Source organism: Elephantulus edwardii, unplaced genomic scaffold, assembly GCF_000299155.1.
Source record: "Elephantulus edwardii isolate Elephantulus edwardi_28Jun2011 unplaced genomic scaffold, EleEdw1.0 scaffold00064, whole genome shotgun sequence".
NCBI classification, from domain to species: Eukaryota; Metazoa; Chordata; class Mammalia; order Macroscelidea; family Macroscelididae; genus Elephantulus; species Elephantulus edwardii.
In genome coordinates, this window is record NW_006399814.1 from 974,606 (window position 1) to 995,477 (window position 20,872).

General features: G+C 47.8%; 1 protein-coding gene across 1 annotated transcript in view; it reads right to left on the reverse strand.

Annotated features, from left to right (window-relative positions):
* Nucleotides 1-20,872, reverse strand: part of MOV10L1 (Mov10l1, Moloney leukemia virus 10-like 1, homolog (mouse)) — a 76,436-nt gene that overhangs the window by 41,357 nt on the left and 14,207 nt on the right. Inside the window, exons 10-13 of the mRNA XM_006888114.1 lie at nucleotides 19,845-19,959; nucleotides 14,027-14,204; nucleotides 13,767-13,837; nucleotides 460-551 (exon numbers count right to left, since the gene is read on the reverse strand). Of these exons, the coding sequence (XP_006888176.1) occupies nucleotides 460-551; nucleotides 13,767-13,837; nucleotides 14,027-14,204; nucleotides 19,845-19,959 (456 nt within the window). The remainder of the gene's footprint in view (nucleotides 1-459; nucleotides 552-13,766; nucleotides 13,838-14,026; nucleotides 14,205-19,844; nucleotides 19,960-20,872) is intronic.

Genomic DNA, 20,872 nt, shown 5'->3' on the forward strand with positions numbered 1-20,872 from the left:
TGGTAGGGTGGAGGGACAGTGCAGGAGGGGAAGACCCTCTATGAGGTGGATTGATTCAGTGACTGGGGTAATCGGGATGGGAGTGTCGGAGGCAATGCGATTGGTACAGGATAGAGCAGAGTTTAGGGCTGTTGTACATAGGGTCCCTATGAGTCGCAAATGACTTGACGACACATAACAACAACAACAACACTTCCTCAGATCACTCATTTTTGGAACAAGAATAAATATGGTTATCTTCCAGTCAGCTGGCCAGATAACACAGAACACACAGATGTTTGTAACCTTACACTTTAAAAAATGTTAGGTAATGAAGTGAGGCATGCAAAAATGGTATGCGAAGACAACTTCCAGTCTATTAGGTGTAGCTATGATGCCTCAGCACTTCCCTTCATGACTCAGAGGCGACAGATGAGTGCAAGCAGCAGTGACGATCTGTCCAGCCAGCGCCAACATTACCTATTATATGTAAACTCCACATCCATAGGCTCAAAGTTATATGTCTGCTCGAATTCTGGATTCAGTTTAAGAGTTACTTCTTCTTCATGAATCTAAAAAAGACATAAGAGTATTTAATTCCAATATGTTCTATTTAGCTTCTTGAAATATTACATCTTAACACACATCGAACATTTATCCTCTAGATTTGAGCTGTAATTTGGCATTTTGAATCTCTGTAAAAACAACTGAAAAGAATTAAGCCATGATTCCATTAACTTTTATGAACTTGTCAGCGCTTGTGGCTACTGACCATGCTCACTTAAGCTAGGGAGACAGGAGAGGGGGTGCAGACTCCTGAGCTTAGAGGAGGCGTGAAAACCCCCCAGAATGCTGGAGGGTGATGTGCAAAGTCTCCATAAATGATCACCGTGAGATACGCCCTGTTGATGGCATAGGAAACTAGTTGCTCCAGGAAATGCCCCAGTTCAGCCCATGTCAACTGTCCCTGTTCTTCCCTCAGACAGGGAGGGAGGAGTGGAAATTTTTGAGGAAAATGGGAAGAGAAAACCCTAGAGCTGGTGAGAGTTCAAACCAGACCAGGAGAACAGGAAAGGCAGGGCAGGGAAACAGAGGGGTGGGTTCTGTGATCTGGGGAAGACCCCAAGACTAACAAACCAGGGCAGTGGCATGCAGGTCAATGCCTCACACTCCTGCAAACGGGGATGAGAGAAACGCAGCCGAGGAATTCATAACCAAGATACCACACACACAAGGCCAAGACGTTGCCTAGAATGAGGGTCAGTGCAAATGCAAGACATGGAAATGCAGACATGGAAACAGTAAGAACTCAGAAAACTATGAAAAAACACTGGAGAAAGATGATGGTTGTTGACAGGTGGCATGGAGTTGACATTAACCCTGACTGATCCTATGAACAAACCAGAACTTTATTCTACCCTGCACCATCTTCATGATATCCCATATGCTCAAGCCCCTGACAGTCACTATGTCATTCCACCTTGTTGGGTGTCTTCCCCTTTCACTGACCACTGACTTTTCCCAGAATGATGTCTTTTTCTAAGGATTAGTCCTTCCTGACAACGTGCCCAAAGAATGTGAGATCAAGTCTCACTGTCCTAACCTCTAAGGAGCAATATGGTTGTACTTTCTCCGAAGCTGACTAGTTCTTCTGGCAGTCCATGGGACAGTCCACACTCTTCTCCAACACGACTCAAAGGCACTGGTTTTTCTTCTGTCACCCTTCATGGTCCACCTTTCAGACGCATAGGAGTCAAGTGAAAAGCGCATGGTGTAGATCCAGGGCACCTCAGTCTTTAACAGGCATCCTCGAGTGTTAGCAACTTGAAAAGGTCAACACAGATTTCCCCAAAGTGACAGGCCTTTGGATTAGACTGCGGTTCCCGTGAGTGCTGACTGTGGATCACTGCCAACGTCAGTCTTTTCTCTAATATGCTCAGGGACGAGGATTTTTGTCTTCTTGGTGTTGGGATATACCCCACATGGAAGGTTCTACTCTTTAATCTTCTGCAGCAAGTACTTCAAGAACTTTTCACTTTCTACAAACAAGGTCATTCATCTGTCCACCACAGGTTGTCGACAAGGCTGCTTCTTCAATCCTGATACCACATTGAGAAGAACATGATAGGGAAACTATGCCCACTGAAATGAAAAACAAACAAAAATGACTTAAACCTGAACACAAAGTTCAAGTCTTTGAAGAGATTATAGTGAGCGGAGAGGTCTGTACTGGAGTCCACGAAGTGCTCTGAGGAGGGAAGACGTGCAGCTCCGGAAAGCTCTGGAGGGTTTACAGCACCAGAATGAACACGGCAGTGGTGAGGCTGCTCAGTGCTGTCTGTAGTACAACTGTACGGCCTGAGCTGTAAAACATTCAGCTGCTGCCCAACACCTGGGCAGCCTGAAGCCAGCAGCTGCTGTGGGAGAAGGATGGGCGGTCTGCTTCCACAGGTGTACCTTTACCACCCCAAGGAAGTGCCGCTTGGCTCCCAGGCCTGAACACCTGGGGACAGACAGTGGCAGTAAAAAAAACAAAAACAAAAAACAACCAAGTGGAAATTGGTGCTACAGTGGTTAAAGCTGTCAGCTACTCACCAAAAGGGTGGCAGTTCCAAGACCCTTTGTCCTCTGGGGTCACTGTGAGTTGGGACTGTCGTGGCAGCAATGCTCTGGTTTGGCACCAGTGAACTTAAGAGTGCTGGTGGTCAGTGCTCTATGCTACCCAAGAGCTTGGTGGTTTGAATGCACTGCTGCTCCGTGACTGAACGACCAGTGACTGAAGGGTGACGATGTGAAACCAGCCCTGGACAAAGCCTCACCATCAACCCGTTTTGCAGCCTCCTCCACCTTGTGGGTCTCTGAGTCCCAACTAAGGGGCAACACCACAGCCGACAAGACTTGGGGACCACTGTGAGGGTGGGAGGGAGGGGCAGCTGGTGAGGCAGTGGAGGTGGGGCACAAGCCCAGCTCAAGTCTCTGCTCGAGTCTGCACCCACAGGAACTGGGGTCACTTGCTCAGAACCTGGTGGTCCTTGCACTGGGTCCTCACAGGTGCAGGGCACTAGGCTGTGCCTGCATATGTGCTGCTATTTCAACTCCTGCTCAGGACGTGGAGTTCATCCTCTTAGCATGCGTACCTTCTCTGTAACAGAACTTCCGTAACTTCCAGGACAATGCTGAGACAGCAGATGGATGTCTCTTCTAATCCTCCAACTCCTCTGTGATGCTCTCAATCTTTATTCATTTTGGGGTCTCTTTAGAAGTCCTCGGCTGGATAGTCCAGCTTAGAAATCTGAACTCAGCTGAATTCACTGCACCACCTCTAAGGTTTTAATGACAGCCCAACATTGTCTGCATCTTTGTTATGTGCTGCCGAGTAGACTATGACTCAGACTGACCCAATGAGCAATGGCTCTGAACCCTACCCTCTCCTGAGCCAGCCTCACTATCTCTGACACCTGATCTCAATGCCACAGTCACTGTGTCAGTTCATCTCATCCAGGCTCTTTCTCTCTTGCGCTGACTGCAAAACACATTAAGTCTTTGCACGCAGCTGTTCTTAACAGCTCAGATATGTGTATATTTGCTTGTTTATCATCTGCTCTTTTGGGTACAGTGCTTGTCTGTCTGATACTGCACTAAAGTGGAGCTCCCAAATTAAGTCAGAAGTATTGGCCATCCATTCTTGAAATAACAGGCATTAGAAAACTCTATAAACAATAGAGCACACTTAGACGATTGGATATAGCACTGGTGGCTGAGCGCTCCTCACAGAAAACAAAAATGAGGAGGAATAGCTGCAAACAGCCACTGATAACTAGAATGTGGTCCAATCGTATGAATGTAGAAAAACTGGACATTATTAAAAAAGAAATGGAATGTCTAACTATTGAGATAGTAGGCATTGGTGATACAGTTAATTAGCTTACACTTGATTGCTAACACAATTAGAAATGCCCAGCCAGTTTACCCACAGCTTTGAAGTAAACCATAAACACCCAATAGGATCTAACTATACCAAGCTAAAGGCTCATTCACAGGTAGGACTAAACCAACTTTTAAATATAAAGGCCCACCCACCAGATCCTGTTTGCCTACACAAACGACTTCCCAACTATGTTGACTGTAAATGACGTTGTTATGTGCCGTCAAGTCGCTTGCGACTCATAGCGACCCTATGTACAACAGCCCTAAACTCCACTCTGTCCTGTGTCAATCGCACTGTCTCCGACACTCCAATCCCAATTATCCCAGTCACTGAATCAATCCACCTCATAGAGGGCCTTCCTCTCCTGCGCCGTCCCTCCACCCTCCCAAGCATGATGTCCCTCTCCAAGGACCAGTCTCTCCTCACAACATGTCCAAAGTAAGTTAGACGGAGCCTCAGAATCCTTGCCTCCAAGGAGCCACCCGGTTTAACCCTTTCCAGGACGAATCTGGTTGCTTTCCTAGCAGTCCATGGTATTCTCAATACTCTTCTCCAGCACCACAGCTCAAAGGCATCAATTCTTCTATCCTCCTTGGTCATTGTCCAACTCTCTGATCCATAACAAGTGATTGCAAAGACCATGGCCTGTATCAGACGCACCTTAGTCTCCAGGGAGACACCATTGCTCTTCAGTACTTTGGAGAGGTCCCTAACAGCAGACGTTCCCATGGCAATGCGCCTTTTAATTTCCTGGCTACTTGGGCCAAAAGTGTTGACTGTGGAGCCAAGCAAACTAAAGCTGTGTACAATCTCAATCTCTTCACCATCCATCCTGATGCTGCCAATTGGTCCAGTGGTGAGAATCTTTGTCTTCTTGACATTGAGCCTCAATCCATACTGTAGGCTGCAGTCCTTGACCCTCTGCAGCAGGTGTTTCAGGTCCTCTTCAGTTACAGCAATCAGGGTTGTGCCATCTGCATAACGCAGATTGTTGATAAATCGTCCCCCAATCTTGACCCCACATTTCTCCTCATTAGATACAATTAATCCGTTTATATTCATAGATTGGAGGAGGTCCATATTTGTCCCCATTCCCAAGAAGGGTGATCCAATAATAGTCCAGCTTAGAAATATTATTGATATCACATGCTTGCAAAGTACTGCTGAAGATCATTCAAAAAAAGTTGGAACAGTACATAGATAGGGAACTGCCAGAAGTTCAAGTGGGATTTAGAAGAGGCCATGGTACTAAGGACATCATTGCTGATCTAAGACGGATTCTGGCTGTAGGTAAGGAATACTAGATGACTGTCTATTTGTGCTTTATTGACTATGCAAAGGTACTTGACTGTGTGGATCATGACAAGTTGTGGCTGACACTGAGAAGAATGGGGATCCCAGAGCACTTGACTGTGCTCATGAGGAACCTAGACCTAGATCAGGAAGCTGTTGTGCAAATGGAGCAGGGGAGCACTGCATGGTTTATAACTGGGAAGGGAGGGCATCAGGGTTGTATTCTATCTCCGTAACTGTTCAATCTCTATGCTGAGCAGATTATCTGAAAAGCTGGACTCAATGAAGAGGAGTGTGACATCAGGATTGGAGGGAGACTCATCAGTAACCTGTGTTATGCAGATGACACAACCTTGCTTGCTTTTAGTGAGGAGGGCTTGAAGCACTTGTTTCAGAAGATCAAGGAATGTAGCCTTCAGTATGGACTGGGTGTCAATATCAAGAAAACAGATTCTTACCTCTGGACCAAAAGGCCAAGTCATGAATGGAGAGGAGATTGAAACTGTCAACAGCTTCACCCTGCTTGGATCAACAATCAACACTGTTGTTGCTGTTATTAAGTGCTGTTGAGGCATAGAAGACTCAAAGCGACTCTATGAATGAAAGTCCTGAACACGCATAAATTTCATTGTTTCTCTAAGTTCACAGAGTTTCCAGAGACAAGCTATTTCGGAATTGGATGCCACTCCTGCTTCCAAGCTTGTTTCAATTTGAGAGCTCCATCAAACACTGTCCACCAAAAGCAACCATCGCATTTGACCATCGCATTTGACACATCAGTGTTACAGTGTTTACCATCACAGCAACCATGAGTTACCCCTGTACAGCAAACTGACAGATCAGGGCTATACTACTTAGAAGAATCTTTGGCTGAAACAATTAAAACCAGGCCCTTGACTCTTCAACGAGATGGAAAAAGCAATCTCCAGTTTCATTTGGAATGTAAAGAGGCCATGAATAAGAAAATCACTCCTTAAAAAGAGAAAACAAGGTAGGAGGCATCTCACTCCGATTTAAAATCCTACTACACTGCCGTGGTGGTCAAGACAGCGCACGGTACTGGTATAATGACAGACACACATATCAATGAAATAGAACTGAGAACCCGGAAATCAGCCCAGTGCGGAAATGACAGCCTTTTTAACAAATGGTGCAGAATGAAGGCTGCACAGTGGAGTGGACTAAGGGGGAGGGATTGTATAACCATGAAAGAATTTTATTTTTCAAGGAGAAAAGTCTCTGTAAATATTCCTTAAAATTAATTAAAAAAAACAACAACAAAACAACAACCACCACCAAAAAAACCAACCCAGGCCCTTGAGCCACAGGCCCTCAGGCCCCAAATGTGTCTTTAAAATATGAGGCCAAATCTCTTGGTACTAGCAGTCAGGAAGTAAGGAGATGTATTGCAACAGGAAAATCTGCAGTTAGGAACCTTTCCAAACTATTGAGGAGTAGTGATGCCAGTTTGAGGACTAAGGTGCATCTGATTCAGGCCAGTCTTTCCAATTACTGGCTATGCATTGGCGAATTGGACAACGAATCAGAATGACAAAAATAATTGGTGCCTTTGAGCTGTGGTGTTGCAGAAGAGCACTAAAATCCCATGGAGAGCCAAAAGAACAAACAGATATGAGGCGTTGCCTCACATACTTTGGGCATGCTGCTAGAAGGTGCTATTCCTTACAGAGGGACACGATGTTGGGAAGGGTGGAAAGTCGGCAAAGAAGAGGAAGACCCTCAGCCTGGTGGACTGACACAGTGACTGTTGCAATGGGCTCTTGTGGGCCAGGAAGTGTGAGGATGACACAGGCCAAGGCTGGGTTCAGATCTTTTGTTCATAGGGTCACTGTGAGTCATACTTGACTCAAGGGCACCTAACAACAAGAGGCACTGGTAAGTTGAGATGGACTGGCAGGCACCACTCTGAGTCAGACAATCACAGGGTCTACTATGTTGGAAATTAAAAAGTCCAGTGTCTGTATCTTTAGAATATCTCTATATGGGTGCACCAGCCCAATGTCCTCCTCCCACCTCTGCTAAAGGCAGCTCCATACTTTCAGCTCCCAAGGGCAAAATCCTTGCACCTACCTACCTTGGAGCTCTGCTGGCCTGGTCTACAGGAAGCTGCACTGCCAGCCCAAAGGAGGCACCTTTCAAATGGTTCGAATCCACCAGCGGCTCCAAGGGAGATGGATGGCTTGTAACCTCCTGTGAGATGTGCAGCCTCTGAACCTTGCTGGAGGGTCAGCTATAAATTAGTTCTTATTTCACTGCAATGAATTTGAGAGACCTTAACATCTCGAACGCCATCACACCTGCAATCAACCATTACAATGCCTCCTGGAACCTCCTGAGGCGCTCAGAGCCCCCATCCATCCCTGTCCTGACTTCTACACGTGCCACTCTCTGCTCAAAAACACTAACAGCACTCAGTCTGCCCGGTGTGGGGAACATCTTCCATGGCCTACTGTTACTAGGTACCACTGAGCTGAACTGACTCACAGCTGATCCTCCAGTGGGTTTTCAAGGCTGTAAATCACACAGATTACCCATTTTCCCATAGCAGCGGGCAGATTCGAACCACCTGCCTTTGGATTGGCAGCCCAGCTCCTTAGCACTCGGCCACCAGAGCTCCCTCCCGTGTCCTGGTCCCTTTTAACACCGACTAATATAAGCAAGGGCATTTTCCCAGAGGAGGACCTCACGTTTTTCACTCAGCACTAGACACTGAATAGTCTGATTCTCCTGGACACGGTGTCTCCACTGATCCACATTTCTACATTGTTGTAACTGATATTTGTTGTCACTTGCACATCTCACAACTGTTGACGGTGGTGTTGTGTGCAGAGTTCCCTCCAACTCACAGCAACCCTGTGCACAGCAGCTCTGAAGCCTGCCCTGTCGGGAGCCAGTCTCAGTGACTCTGACATACCTACCCCCGTGATCCTTGTTACTGTGCCAATCTATCCCATCCACGGTCTTCCTCTCTTGTGATGTCCCTCCACCCTTCCAAGGATGACCTTCTCCAAGGACTGGTCCCTCCTGGCTACCTCCCCAGAGTCCAGGGATCTTCAAAACCTGTGCCTCCACGCAGCAGCCTGGTTTGATCCTCTCCAGGATAAAAAACCTAACTAAATTCATTCCTATGCAGACTGTTGTAAGGTTCATGTAAATCCTGTCATCAAGTAATGCCTTTCATTTCATCTTCTACAATCTCATGCCTTCATCTTTGTTCAGCTGTGGGGGCTAATGCTAACTGCATTTGAGATCTGTGGTCATTCATTTAAAATCAGTCCAGCTTAGGCCAGAGTCCCTCCCTGACGCCTTCTCCAGCCCACAGCCTTTCTGTGACTGATATGCTAATGCTAGTATTTACTGAGGGCACTCTGATGGCCCAGACTGCAGGGTGCGGGACTGCTAACACAAAGGCTGTGCCTCCCTAGTGATCTGAGCCCACCAAGAGCTGCACAAGACAAAGACGAGAAATCCTTCCTGGGATTTACACCCTTGGAAACTGCCGGTGGGTCAGCTGGTGGGTTTCAAGTCCCTGGCAATGAGTCCTAAGTGCTGAATGCAAGTGGTGATGGTGCCCGTGCGAGTTCTGCCTGCAAAAGCCAGGCCCATGTGTCCTCACCCAGGATACTACCTGCTGTAGGACTGGCTTCAGTTTTCCCTTATTTTAAAAAGGAACTTATTTTTTAACAATTCAAAACAGCTTCATGTAAAAACCTTTCACTGACTGCCGTGCCTTCACCACTCTGACAGTGACCTGCTCCGGAGTCAGGAGAGCACACCTGATGCTGCCCTGGACACAGCAGCCACCACGGAGCCACCAGAGGCCCTGTGAACCTCATTTTGGCTCTGGAGGACCGCGTGAGGGGCGGGTGCACCCCGCATGCAGATCCCGGGGCTTCATTAGTCTTCTGGTTCAGTGCAGTCTGTCGTTCTGTTCCCAGGATGGCTGAGTTTCGTTAGGAGCACTCTTGACGGCAGCCCAGGTGGAGAGGCAGACTTGGGACCACTCTGAGTGCCTCCAGATGACATTCGGAGCTTCCTTTTCGCAACAAAGTAATTCTGTTCGGAATTTACTGTTACTATTTTTTCTGTACAAATAGTTTTCCATTTTAATCTATCAGCTACTTCTCACCAAACCCCCCTTGCTGCTGAGTCGATGAGCACACACAGTGACCCTGGGGGAGAAGCAGAACTGCCTGGCCGGCTTGGACGACTCCGCCTTCCTCCTGCAGAGTGGCCAGGAGGCTTCAAACAGCCTTTCAGTTAACTGCTTTAACCACTGCACCATAGGGCTTCTCATGACATGCCTGCATACTTGGATGGAAAAGCCAACTTTATTATTTTATTTACATAATGCTGAGTTCAATGGGCTTTTTTTTTAAAAAAAGCACTTGAATCTCTGTATTAATGAGAGACGAGGGCTTGGCTCCTCTCTTCCGTACAGGGTCTTCAATCTGGCTTTGATATCAGGGTTCTACTAGCCTTGTAAAACGACCTGCTGTATGCATCTTGTCATTTTCCCAAGCTCTAGAAGAGTTTAAGATTGACGTCTCAAGAGTGTGTGGAATTCATCTGTAAAACGAACCAGGCATGTGGTTTTTCTCTGTAGAACTGTCTTCCCTCGGCAGGGGGAGCTCTGGAGGCACAGTCTGTAGGGAGCTGTGCTAAGCGAAGGCTGTGCTGCTTGGTGGTCGGAACCCACCAGCCGCTCCGTGCAGAGACCCGCGGCTCCACGCTCCAGCTCAGCGGCAGTGAGTTCTGAGTCCAGCCCGGGAAGGATTAGCCTGCCCGTCACAACAGTCTGTTAGGAAAGCAGGCCGGTGCAGGGCCAGGGGGACAAGCACTTGAGGTGGGCAGCTCGGGTGGAGGAGCGTGGCTTCTCGCTGGTGCCCGACCTGCCAATGCAGGAGCCGGCTCCTCCCCGCTCTTGCTGCGGGAGCTGCTGGAGGTGGTGCTCTTTGTGATGTGGTGTCGGAAGGCCTCATCGGCACAGTCCAAGATGACTTCTGGGTGCTGAGGAGACTGCTGCCGTATGTGGGTCCCAGCATCAGAGGTCGCAGGAGTGTGACCCTCTGGCTGCACCAGGACGTCCACTGAGGTGCTGACACAGCCAGCTTCACGTCTGTGGGGCACTCAACAGAACGTCAGCCACGTGCCCTCTGGGGGTGTCAGCGCAGAGGTCTACGGGGGGGGGCTGCCTCACACCATCTGACTGGCACCCATGCTGCCACAGGCCTGGGGACCCCATGTGGCTCCAAGGGCCTGGCCTTGCTCTCTGTGCACGTGCTGGCAGGCCAAGATGGTACACTTGTCAAAAGATTTTAACTGCTACTTTGGTTAAACGAAACAAAATAAACCAAACCAGAGATAGTCAGGATTTTTATGACTTCCCAGAACAAGATTTGGATCTTTTGTTCAACAGGTCACTATGAATTCTACTCAATTCAATAACATCTACCACCAACAACAAACTGACTTAAGAAGAAATGCTTTTGTGGGCAAGACACACATTTTGTCGCGTTTCTGTGACTGGCTCTGACTGTCTGTGAGGCTCTGGAGTCCTGTCTGTGCCCTCTCTGTGGTGGCTGCTGGGTGCCGGTGGGTTGGCACCTCGCAGTCTCTGCTAGGCGCCAGCCCTCTGCTGCAGCCACTTGCTGTCTATGACCCTCCACTTCACCAAACACAATGTCCTCCTCCAGGAACTGCTCTTCTGACTAACGGGCTCAAAATATATGAGACACAAATGTTAGCACTCTGGCTTCAAAGGAGCATTCTCTGTACCTCTGCTGAGACACATCCGTTTCTTCTTCTGGCAGTCCACGGTATATACAGTAAGTCTTCAATAATACCAAAGGCACCAATTCTGCTTGGTTGTTTCTGTGTGCCACTGAGTCAGGACCCACCCACTGCTGGCCCTCCAGTGAGTTTTCAGAGGCAGTAAACCACACAGGAAGATCCTGCCCATCCTTCTCCCACAAAGCAGCTAATGGATTTGAAGCATGAGTCTTCAAGATTGAAGCACCTCTTCTTACCGCTGGGCCACCAGAGCTCCCCAATTCTTTGTTGTTATTAGGTACTGGCAAGTCAAGCACGACCCACAGTGACGCTATGAACAACAGCTCTGAACCCTGTTCTATCCTGTGCCATCCTCACAATTCCTGATACACTAGAGACTACTGCGGCAGTCACTCTGTCAGTCTACCTAGTTGGGGGTCTTTCTCTTGCGTCGACCTTCCACCTTTCCAAGCATCAGATCCCTCTCTAAGAATAGGCCCTTCTAGTAACATGCCTGAAGTACGTGGGACAAAGCTTCACCATGTGCCTCCACGGAGCACTTTCTCCAACATGTATTTATTTGTTCTTTTGATAATCCATGGGATATTCAGTACTTTCCTCTAACACCACAGCACAAAGGCATCAATTCTCCTGTCATCCTTATTCACTGTCCAGCGCTCAGATGCACCTTAGTCCTCAAACTGACATCACTGCTCCTCAATGATTAGGAGAGGTCCTTAACTGCAGACTTCCCCAGTGCAATGCGTCTTCTGACTTCCTGACGGCTGGTACCTAGGGTGCTGACTGTGGATCCAAGTAAGAGAAAGCTACTGACAGTTTCAATCTTTTTCCCATCTATAATGATGTTGCTCATTGGTCCAGTAGTAAAAATCTTTCCGCTTTCTTAACACTGAGATGCAATCCACATTGAAGCCTGTATGTATTCCTTGATCTTCTGCAACAAGTGCTTCAAGTCCTCCTCACTTTCAGCAGGCAAGGTTGTGTCAATTTCATATGCAGGTTACTGATGAGTTTCCCTCCTCTCCTGATGCCACATTATTCTTCACAGATTCCAGCTTCTCAAATAATTTGCTCGGCATACAGAGTGAACAGGTATGGAGAGACGACAAGCCTAACATTCACCTTTCTTAATTTTAAAACATGTAATGTTAAGTGTCTCTTGGTCCAGGTCTAGGTTTCACATGAGCACAATTAAGTGCTCTGGGATTCCCATTATTCTCAATGTTAGCCATAACTTTTTTTTAAGCGATAACTTTTTATGATCCACATGGTCAAATGCCTTTGCATAGTCAATAAAGCAGAAACAGACATTCTTTGTTTGCTTTAAGCCAGGATCCTTCTGACATCAGCAATGACATCCCTGGTGCCACAGCCTGTTCTATCAAAATCCTGCTCGAACGTCTGGCAGTCCCCTATCTATGTGCTGTTCTAGCTGTTTCTGAATGATCTTCAGCAGCATTTTGCTTGCATGTCTTATTAATTACAATTTTCCTTATTTATTATCCAACTGTCACAAGCATATGAGATTGTAGAAGATGTCACGGCTTGGGATATATGCACCTTGGTCCTCAAAGTGACATTCTTGTTCTTCAGCATTTTAAGCAGATCTGCCAGGGCAATTCCTCATGAGACGCGCCCACTAGCCTGCAGCCCCTGGCTTTGGTTTCCACCTTGCTGACCAATCTTCTGCCTGTTGGTCCACATTTCTCTTCAGCCAGGATTCAATGACCAGCCCATACGGCACCTGTGTCTGGGCTTAAGCCCTCACACTCGGTCAAGTGCCTTTTCACTTTCTGGCTATCCTAATACTACCCCTTCCCCAAGCAGACTAATCAGCTCCCAGCCTCCTCCTCAATGAAACCTGTCTGGCCGTCCTGTATTAAGAGACATTCCTGTGGTCGTTACATTGTCCTGGGACACTGTAAGCCTGCCTTCAGTCCCAGCTTGCCTTCCTCATTGGCCTCTCTCTCCAGAGAAAAGGTCAGAGTCTCTGAGCGAGCCACGTGGAATAGCACGGAGCAGACACTGGTGGCCAATGAAGATCTGCCCCGAGCCTCTGCTGGCATCTTTCCTCTGGAGAGTGAGGCACGAGCTCAGCCCGTTAACCTCAGAGACCCTCCTGGTAGATCACATGATGATCACGTGGTGGTAAGCAGACCTGCACTGTTTACAGAGGGAAGTAAGCCATCAGAAGCAGGCAGCAGTGTGGCATGGCAGGATGGGTGAGACCACCCGGAGCAGCAGGGTGTGCGCATGAGGCCAGCAGACCCTATCCCTCACAATGCAAGAGCTAGAAACCTGTGTCTTTCTGCTGAAATCCATTCAGGACACCTAAGCTCAACTAAGCGGGTTGCTCTGGTAGCCTAGTGGTAAGGAGTTGTACCGGCAACCCAAAGGCATATGATTCAAATCCACCAGCTTCTCCATAGAAGAAAAATGGGCAATCTCCTCCTGTGTGATTTAAATCTCTGAAAACCCACTACAGGGCTGGCTATAAATCGGTTCTGACGTGATGGCACCTAAGAACAAACACATTCAACTAAGTGCAAATACCCGATATTTACACGTGGTAAGATTTAAAAGGCAAGTATGTTTACACGGCTTAGAATGACAATGACAAGATTTTTTAAACGTTAAATTCCCTACGTAGGGTTGAGGCAGGGGCAGCAGTCCCACAGAACGCATCACGCCATTCATTCCCTCTCCCCGGCCGCTGAGTTTCCCCCTGCTGACTCAGGAAGCATGTCCTTACCTCCATCACGTAGCCGATGTATTCAATGACGTGGCCATTGTACTCTTGAGTTTTTAAAATCAGTTTATCACCTAGTTAGAAAACATGCCACAACATGTAAAACGCATATAAAACAGTAAAGTTTGGCTGCTGCACTGTCCAGGCAACAGCCCTGACCAAACCACACCATCAGGAAGGGGCACTAGGGCCAGGCAAGGACACCGGGTGATTAGGGCCTTGCTACCAGGTGGCCCTATGCACATCCCAACAGCATAACCCACCAGTGTACAGAGAAGGGCGGCTCTCCGCCAGCCCCGGGACCTCCAGCACCAGCAGGTCCCCATTCCTTTTCAAGGTGACCCCGCTCATGTTGTACTCTTTGAGTTCCATTTCTGCGTGAATCTCCTCGAGCCACAGCAACGTGGAGAACTTCTCCTTGTAGTTTGACATATTCAAAAGCTGAAAACGAAAAGGAGAACAAGTTACAGAGAGCAGAAGACATGCCAGGGCGCTGTCGCTCCTGGAAATGGCTCTCCAGACTGGGGCCCAGGCTGTGCTGACCTCACAGGCACCCATGGGGTGGGTAAGGGGCACTGTCTTGGGCTGCTGCTGGTGCCCCTCAGAAGGGCCCCTCTGGGGTAGCTCCTGAGTGCTCTGCACCTGCTGTCCCTGTTCGTTTCAGGTCTTCTGACTGGATCCCATGAACGGCAGAGCTTCCACAGAAATCAGTGGAAAGGACAGGGCCCTAGCTTCTGCTGAGATGGAGTGGCAAAGGCCAAATCTGCACACCCACTGGAAGTAACTGAAGATAAACAAGACAGAATAGATCAAACAGTAGGTGTTCAACACTGACCTTCAGGAGTGCAGGACAGACACCCTGGGAGGGGACATGCAGCACAAGCCTCTCAACTCTTGGGAGCACCCAGGGAGCACCATGTGCCTGAGCTAGGGGTCTGAAGTTGGGGCTGCAGGGGCTGCGCTGCACAGGCAGACACCAGGCTTTCAGAGGACTAGGGTGTCCCTGCAGGCCTTAGCAATGGACATGGCATGTCATCAACAGTGTCTCCTTCCTGTCTCTTCCTTCACCCTGACTCACCTGCAAATCCAGTCTTCGTTCGGGACACACTGACTCATGCCCATAGCCCTCCTTAACCTGCACTGACAAATCACTTCTGGCCCTAGCTGCCAGGTACACACAGTGGGAACTCAGACAAGGACCCTCAAGAAAAAAAATCCATAAAACAACAGTGTTGCTCTCCTGAGAGGAGGTGAGGAGACAATGCTCTAGGCAAAAGAAGCTACATACAAGAGGACCTGGTGGCAGAGGGGATATTCTGTCCTTGCTAAATCTGGAAGAAGCATTTGGTATTTTATATTGTTTTTGTCATGCGCCTGCGACCCACAGTGACCCTATGTACAACAGCTCTGAAGTCTGCCCTGTCCTGAGCCAGTCTCACTGACTGACAACATCAACACTGCCCCAGTTACTGTATCAATCCATCTCATCCGGGGTCTTCCTCTCCTGAGCTATCCCTCTATCATTCCGAGCATGATGTCCTTCTCCCAGGACTGGTCTCTCCTGGCAACATGTTCAAAGTATATGAGACGGAGCTTCAAAATCTTAGCCTCCAAGGAGAAATCTGGTTTCACTCTCTCCAAGACAGACCGATTTACATTCTTCATGATTCAAGACTCTTCTCCAGCATCACAACTCAAAAGATATTGATTCTTCTGTCATTGTTAGTCACTGTCTAGGTCTCTGATATATGGTAAGTAACTGCAAAGACCATGGCCTTGATCAGGTGTACCTTAGTCTCTAGACTGACATCATTGCTTCTCAGCACTCTGAAGAAATCCGTGACAGCAGATTTTCCCCCAATTCAATCGTCTTTTAATTTCCTGATTGCTGGTGCCAAGAGTGTTGACTGTGGAGCCAAGTAAGCTGTAATTGTTAACAATCTCAATCTTTTCTCCATCTGTCATAGTGCTGTCAATTGGCCCAGTGCTGAGAATCTTCATCTTCTTGATGGTGAACTTCAATCCACATTGAAGGTTACAGTCCTTGACCTTCTGCAGCAAGCATTTCAGGTCTTCAGTTTCAGCTAGCAAGGTTTGCTGTTGAGTCTTCCTCCAATCTGGATGCCACATTTCCTCATCATAAACCCCAGAGTCCCAAATGATCTGTTCTGCACATAGACTGAAAACATATGGAGACAGGACGTATCCCCTGACACACTCTTTTCCTGATTCTGAATCATGGAGTATTTCCTTGCTCTGTTCTGAGGATTGCTTCATGGTCTGAGGATAGGTTTTGCATAAACACAATCAAATGTTCCTGGGATTTCTGTTTTCCTCAAGATTAGCCACTATTTGTTATGATTCATACAGTCAAATGAATCACAGATAGACATTCCTCTGGTACTCTCTGCTTTCTGCCAAGATCCACTGACAATGGCAATAATGGGCAATAATGTCCCTAGTGCCACGCCCTCTTCTAAACCCAGCTTATATTTCTGGTAGTTCTCTGTCAGGGTTCTGTCGCAGTATTTTGGATAATTCTCAGCAGGATTTTGCTTACATGTAATATCAGTGTTGTTGTTATGTGCTGACAAGTTGCCTGACTTGTACATAGTGACCCTATGTGCAAAAGCTCTGAACCCTGTGTTATCCTGAGCCAACCTTATTGTCTCTGACACACCTGTCCCCAATACCCAGTCACTGAATCAATCCATCTCACCAAGGGTCTTCCCCTGCTGCACTGTCCCTCCACCCTCCCAAACATGATGTCCCTCTCCAAGGACTGGTCCCTCCTTGCAACATGCCCAAAGTATGTTAGATGTAGCTTCAGAATTCTTGTCTCCAAGGAGCAATCTGGTTTCCTCTCCAGGACAAACCTGTTTGTTCTCCTAGCAGTGCATGGTATATTCAATACTCTTCTGCAGCACCACAGCTCAAAGGCATCAATTCTCCTTCTATAATCTCTAGTCATTGTCCAGCTTTCTGAGGCACAGCACATTAATTGTGATGACCATGGCCTGGATCAGGTACACCTTAGTTTCCAGACTGACATCATTGCTCTTCAGTACTCTGGAGATGTCCATGACAGCTGACTTTCCCAGTGCAACTCATCTTTTTATTTCCTGGCTGCTGGTACCAAGAATGTTGATTATGGAGCCAAACAAACTGATGCTATTAACAATCTCAATCTTTTCACCATCTATCATGATGCTGTTAATTGGCCCAGTGGTGACAATCTCTGTTTTCTGGATGTTGAGTTTCATTTCATATTGAGGGCTGCAGTCCTGGACCTTCTGAAGCAAGTGCTTCAGGTCCTCCTAAGTTTCAGCATGCAAGGATGAGTCATCTGCATAATAGTCTTCCATAGTCTGTTCTGACGACTGCCTCCTGGTCCAAGTATAGATTTCACGTGAGTGCAATCAAGTTTTCTGGGATTCCCATTCTTCTCAGAGTCAGCCACAGTTTGTTGTGATCCAGTCAAATGCCTTTGCATAGTCAATGAAAAACAGACATGCCTCTGGTACTCTCTGCTTCTGGCCAAGATCCATTTAACATTAGCTATCATATCTCTAGTACCAGGACCTCTTCTAAACCCAGCACATCTGGCAGTTCTCTGTTGATGTGCTGTTCAATCGTTTTTCGAGAATTTTCAGCTACTGTGCAGTAATTTCCAGACTCAGTTGGGTCATCGTTTTTTGGAAGGGAAATAAATATAGATCTCTTCCAGTCAGTTGGCGTGATGGTTGTCCTCCAGATTTCTTGGCATAATCTGGTGAGCACATACATGGAAGCATTTGTTTGTTGAAACATGTCAGTTGGTATTCCATCAATTCCCGGGGCTTTATTTTTTGCTAAGTCCTTCAGAGCAGCTTGCACTTCCTCCTTCATCACCATTGCCTCTTGATCATATGTTGTTTCATGAGATATTTCCGTGTCAACCAAGTGACTCTGTATACTCCTTACATCTTCTTTTATTGCTTCCTGGATCACTCAATTTTTTGCCCATAGCATCCTTGAATATCCCAACTTGAGGCTTGAATTTGTTCTTCATTTCCTTCAGTTTAAGATATGCTGAGCGAGTTTGGCCCTTCTGATTTTGCGACTCCAATTCCTTGCACATTTCATTAGAATGCCTTGTCTTCCCGAGCTGCCATTTGAAATCTTCTATTCAATGCCTTTGAGCTCTGGTGCTGGAGAAGAGTATTGAGAATACCATGGACTGCTAGGAAAACAAACAGATTTGTCCTGGAAAGGGTTAAACCGGGTGGCTCCTTGAAGGCAAGGATTCTTAGGCTCCGTCTAACATACTTTGGACATGTTGTGAGGAGAGACCGGTCCTTAGAGAGGGACATCATGCTTGGGAGGGTGGAGGGACAGTGCAGGAGAGGAAGGCCCTCTACGAGGTGGATTGATTCAGTGACTGGGATAATCGGGATGGGTGTGTCAGAGACAGTGCGACTGGCACAGGACAGAGCGGAGTTTAGGGCTGGTGTACACAGGGTCACTATGAGTCGCAAGCGACTCGACGGCACATAACAACAACAACAATTCAGTTCCTTAACATCTTGATTTCTTCCCTTTACTCTGGATTCTGGAGCTCCTGTTCAACATTTAGTCTCTTCTGATACCCATTTTGGTATTTCGTCTTTCTGTCTTTGTAAAGACTTTTTGCATTCGTCATAGATGTTCTTAATATCCTCCCTCAGCTCATCTGTTCATTAGTGTTCAAGGCCTCAAATCTGTTCCCGAGTTGATCTTATAAATTCAGGTGGGACACGCTCAAGATAATATTTTGATTATTGTGGATTTGACTTCTTTTAGCTTTAATTTGAATTTGCATGAGTAGCTGAAGGTCTGTTCCGCAATTAGCACCTGGCCTAGCTTTCAGCAGTGATGACTAATTTTATGTGCCAGACTGGCTTTCATTTTCAGCAGTTTAGCCAGAGAGACTGGGTGATATGACCCAATGAGGATGATGACATGAGACTGCCATGCTGAGGACGGTGGGAAAGGATGAGGTGATAAACGGACAGGGCAGCAGCAGAGGATGAGATGGCAGGATGAAGTGCTGGGGGGACTGGACAGGATGAGATGAGCTGACAGGCAATTAGGGGACAGGAGAAGGGGATGGGATGGGATGACAGGCTCAGAAAGGATGACGTGACAGCCTGATGTAAAGGACAGGATGGTGAGATGGGCTGAAGGAATGAAGAGATGAGGTGATGGATCAGAGAAGATGAAGTATGGGCTGACGAGCTGACAGGGGTTTTAGAATGATGGGCTGGAATGAGATGAGATGAGCCACGACACAGTGTGAGGCACCAGTCATCCGAAAGGGAAGTTTCCTCTGAGATGTGCTTTGCCTCCAGAATGTTAATGAGCATTCTGTCAGAGCTCTCTCTCTCTCTGCCTTTTTCTCTCCTGACCAACAGGTTTTGGGATATAAGCTTCTAAGTGTCTCTGGCCTAATGATGATGATATGATGTACTGTGGAGTGCAACGTACTCATAGATGACCTTCTAGTAGATTTTAAGAGATAGTAAATCCCACAGGAGGATACTCCCTATCTTTTTCCTATGGAGTAGTCGGTAGATCCGAATTGCATGTCTTTGGGATAACAATACAGCTCCTTCCTGATAAATCACCAGAGCTCCCTAGATAACAGGTCTCCCATAATCTCACCAGGTAAGTCCTGGTGGCCAAGCCCTCAGTCTCGCTCTAAGCGTGTGGCAGCGGTGTGGCATGCTCAGGACGCACACCAGCATCCTCCTTTGCGCCCTCCGGTCCCTTCTGCAGAGATGGTCTGTTTTACCAGGAGTATGAGCTGCTGCTGAGAATGCCTTGTGCTGTGAGGACGAGTGTTCAGCTGAGAGACCGCATGGAGTGAGCCCATGATGCTTGTGTCAGCTGAGCAGCAGGCCCCGGGAGCATGAACACAAAGCAGCTGTTTCTGAAGAAGCTCCCAGCTCCCAGTGCTAACGATGGGCCATGGGAAGCGTGAGGCCAAGAAGCTCATCTCGATTTTCTAAGTGTGAAGGAGGTTCCTCTCCCTGTCTGTTAGCGGAGAGACACCCTTCTTACCTCCGCCAGCAATGGCTGGAAAGTCAGGATGTCAATTTTCTGTTCCACACACTTTTTAAGTCTGTCTGGTATTGGATATTGTGGAAGAAAACTCGGAAGTTGTCGTCTTGAGTTCCTTAAAAAAATAAAATTACTAGTTAAAATATGCGAATCTCCCCACCAGTGTTGCAGACATCACACCCTGGCAGAAGACCAGGTATGCACCTTTGTCATTCACCCTATCCCAAGCTGCTCGCCTCAGTCAGCTCTTGGCACTGCACGTTGGGCTGGGCCTCTATCATCCTGCAGAGGTCACTGGTGCCACAGACCCCCACAGGCTCCACGCCACAGATGATGGCTGAGCTGAGGCTGCCACAGAAGTGGAGTAACTCCCGGAGAATCTTGGAATGAGGAGTTTGAAATCTACTACTGAGTTCTAATTATTATTAATGTCAAGAATCACACACTGCTGCACCCTCACACCATGCAAGATTAGTAGGTCTGCTCCATGTAACCCTGCCTTCCGAGAGACTATGTCTCTCTCCTGGTGCTTTTCCGGGAAGTTCAGTTTCCCCAAGTATGGAGCCCACAGGGAGAGAGGAGTTGGGGGGGAGAGCAAGTAACAGACAAAGGACAGAAACATAGAAAAGCCCAGAAGCAGGAAGGCTTATCACTATCTACCTGAGCAGAGTGAAATGAGGGGTGGGAGCTCCTTCCTGTTCTCTGTGGGTCTCTGCCCTCCTTTTCTTACCACTGTCCTGTTTTGCTGTTTTCTTTGAGCTCACACGGACACAGGACACATCCAGAGGGTTTGTGGAGTGAGTAGGAGGGCACGTGCACACAGCACAGGAAGAGGAGGGCACGTACACACAGCACAGAGGGGAAGAGGGCACGTGCACACAGCACAGAAGGGAAGAGGGCACGTGCACACAGCACAGAGGGGAAGAGGGCACGTGCACACAGCACAGAGGGGAAGAGGGCACGTGCACACAGCACGAGGGGAGGGGGAGGAGGGTACGTGCACACAGCACAGGGGAGGGGGAGGAGGG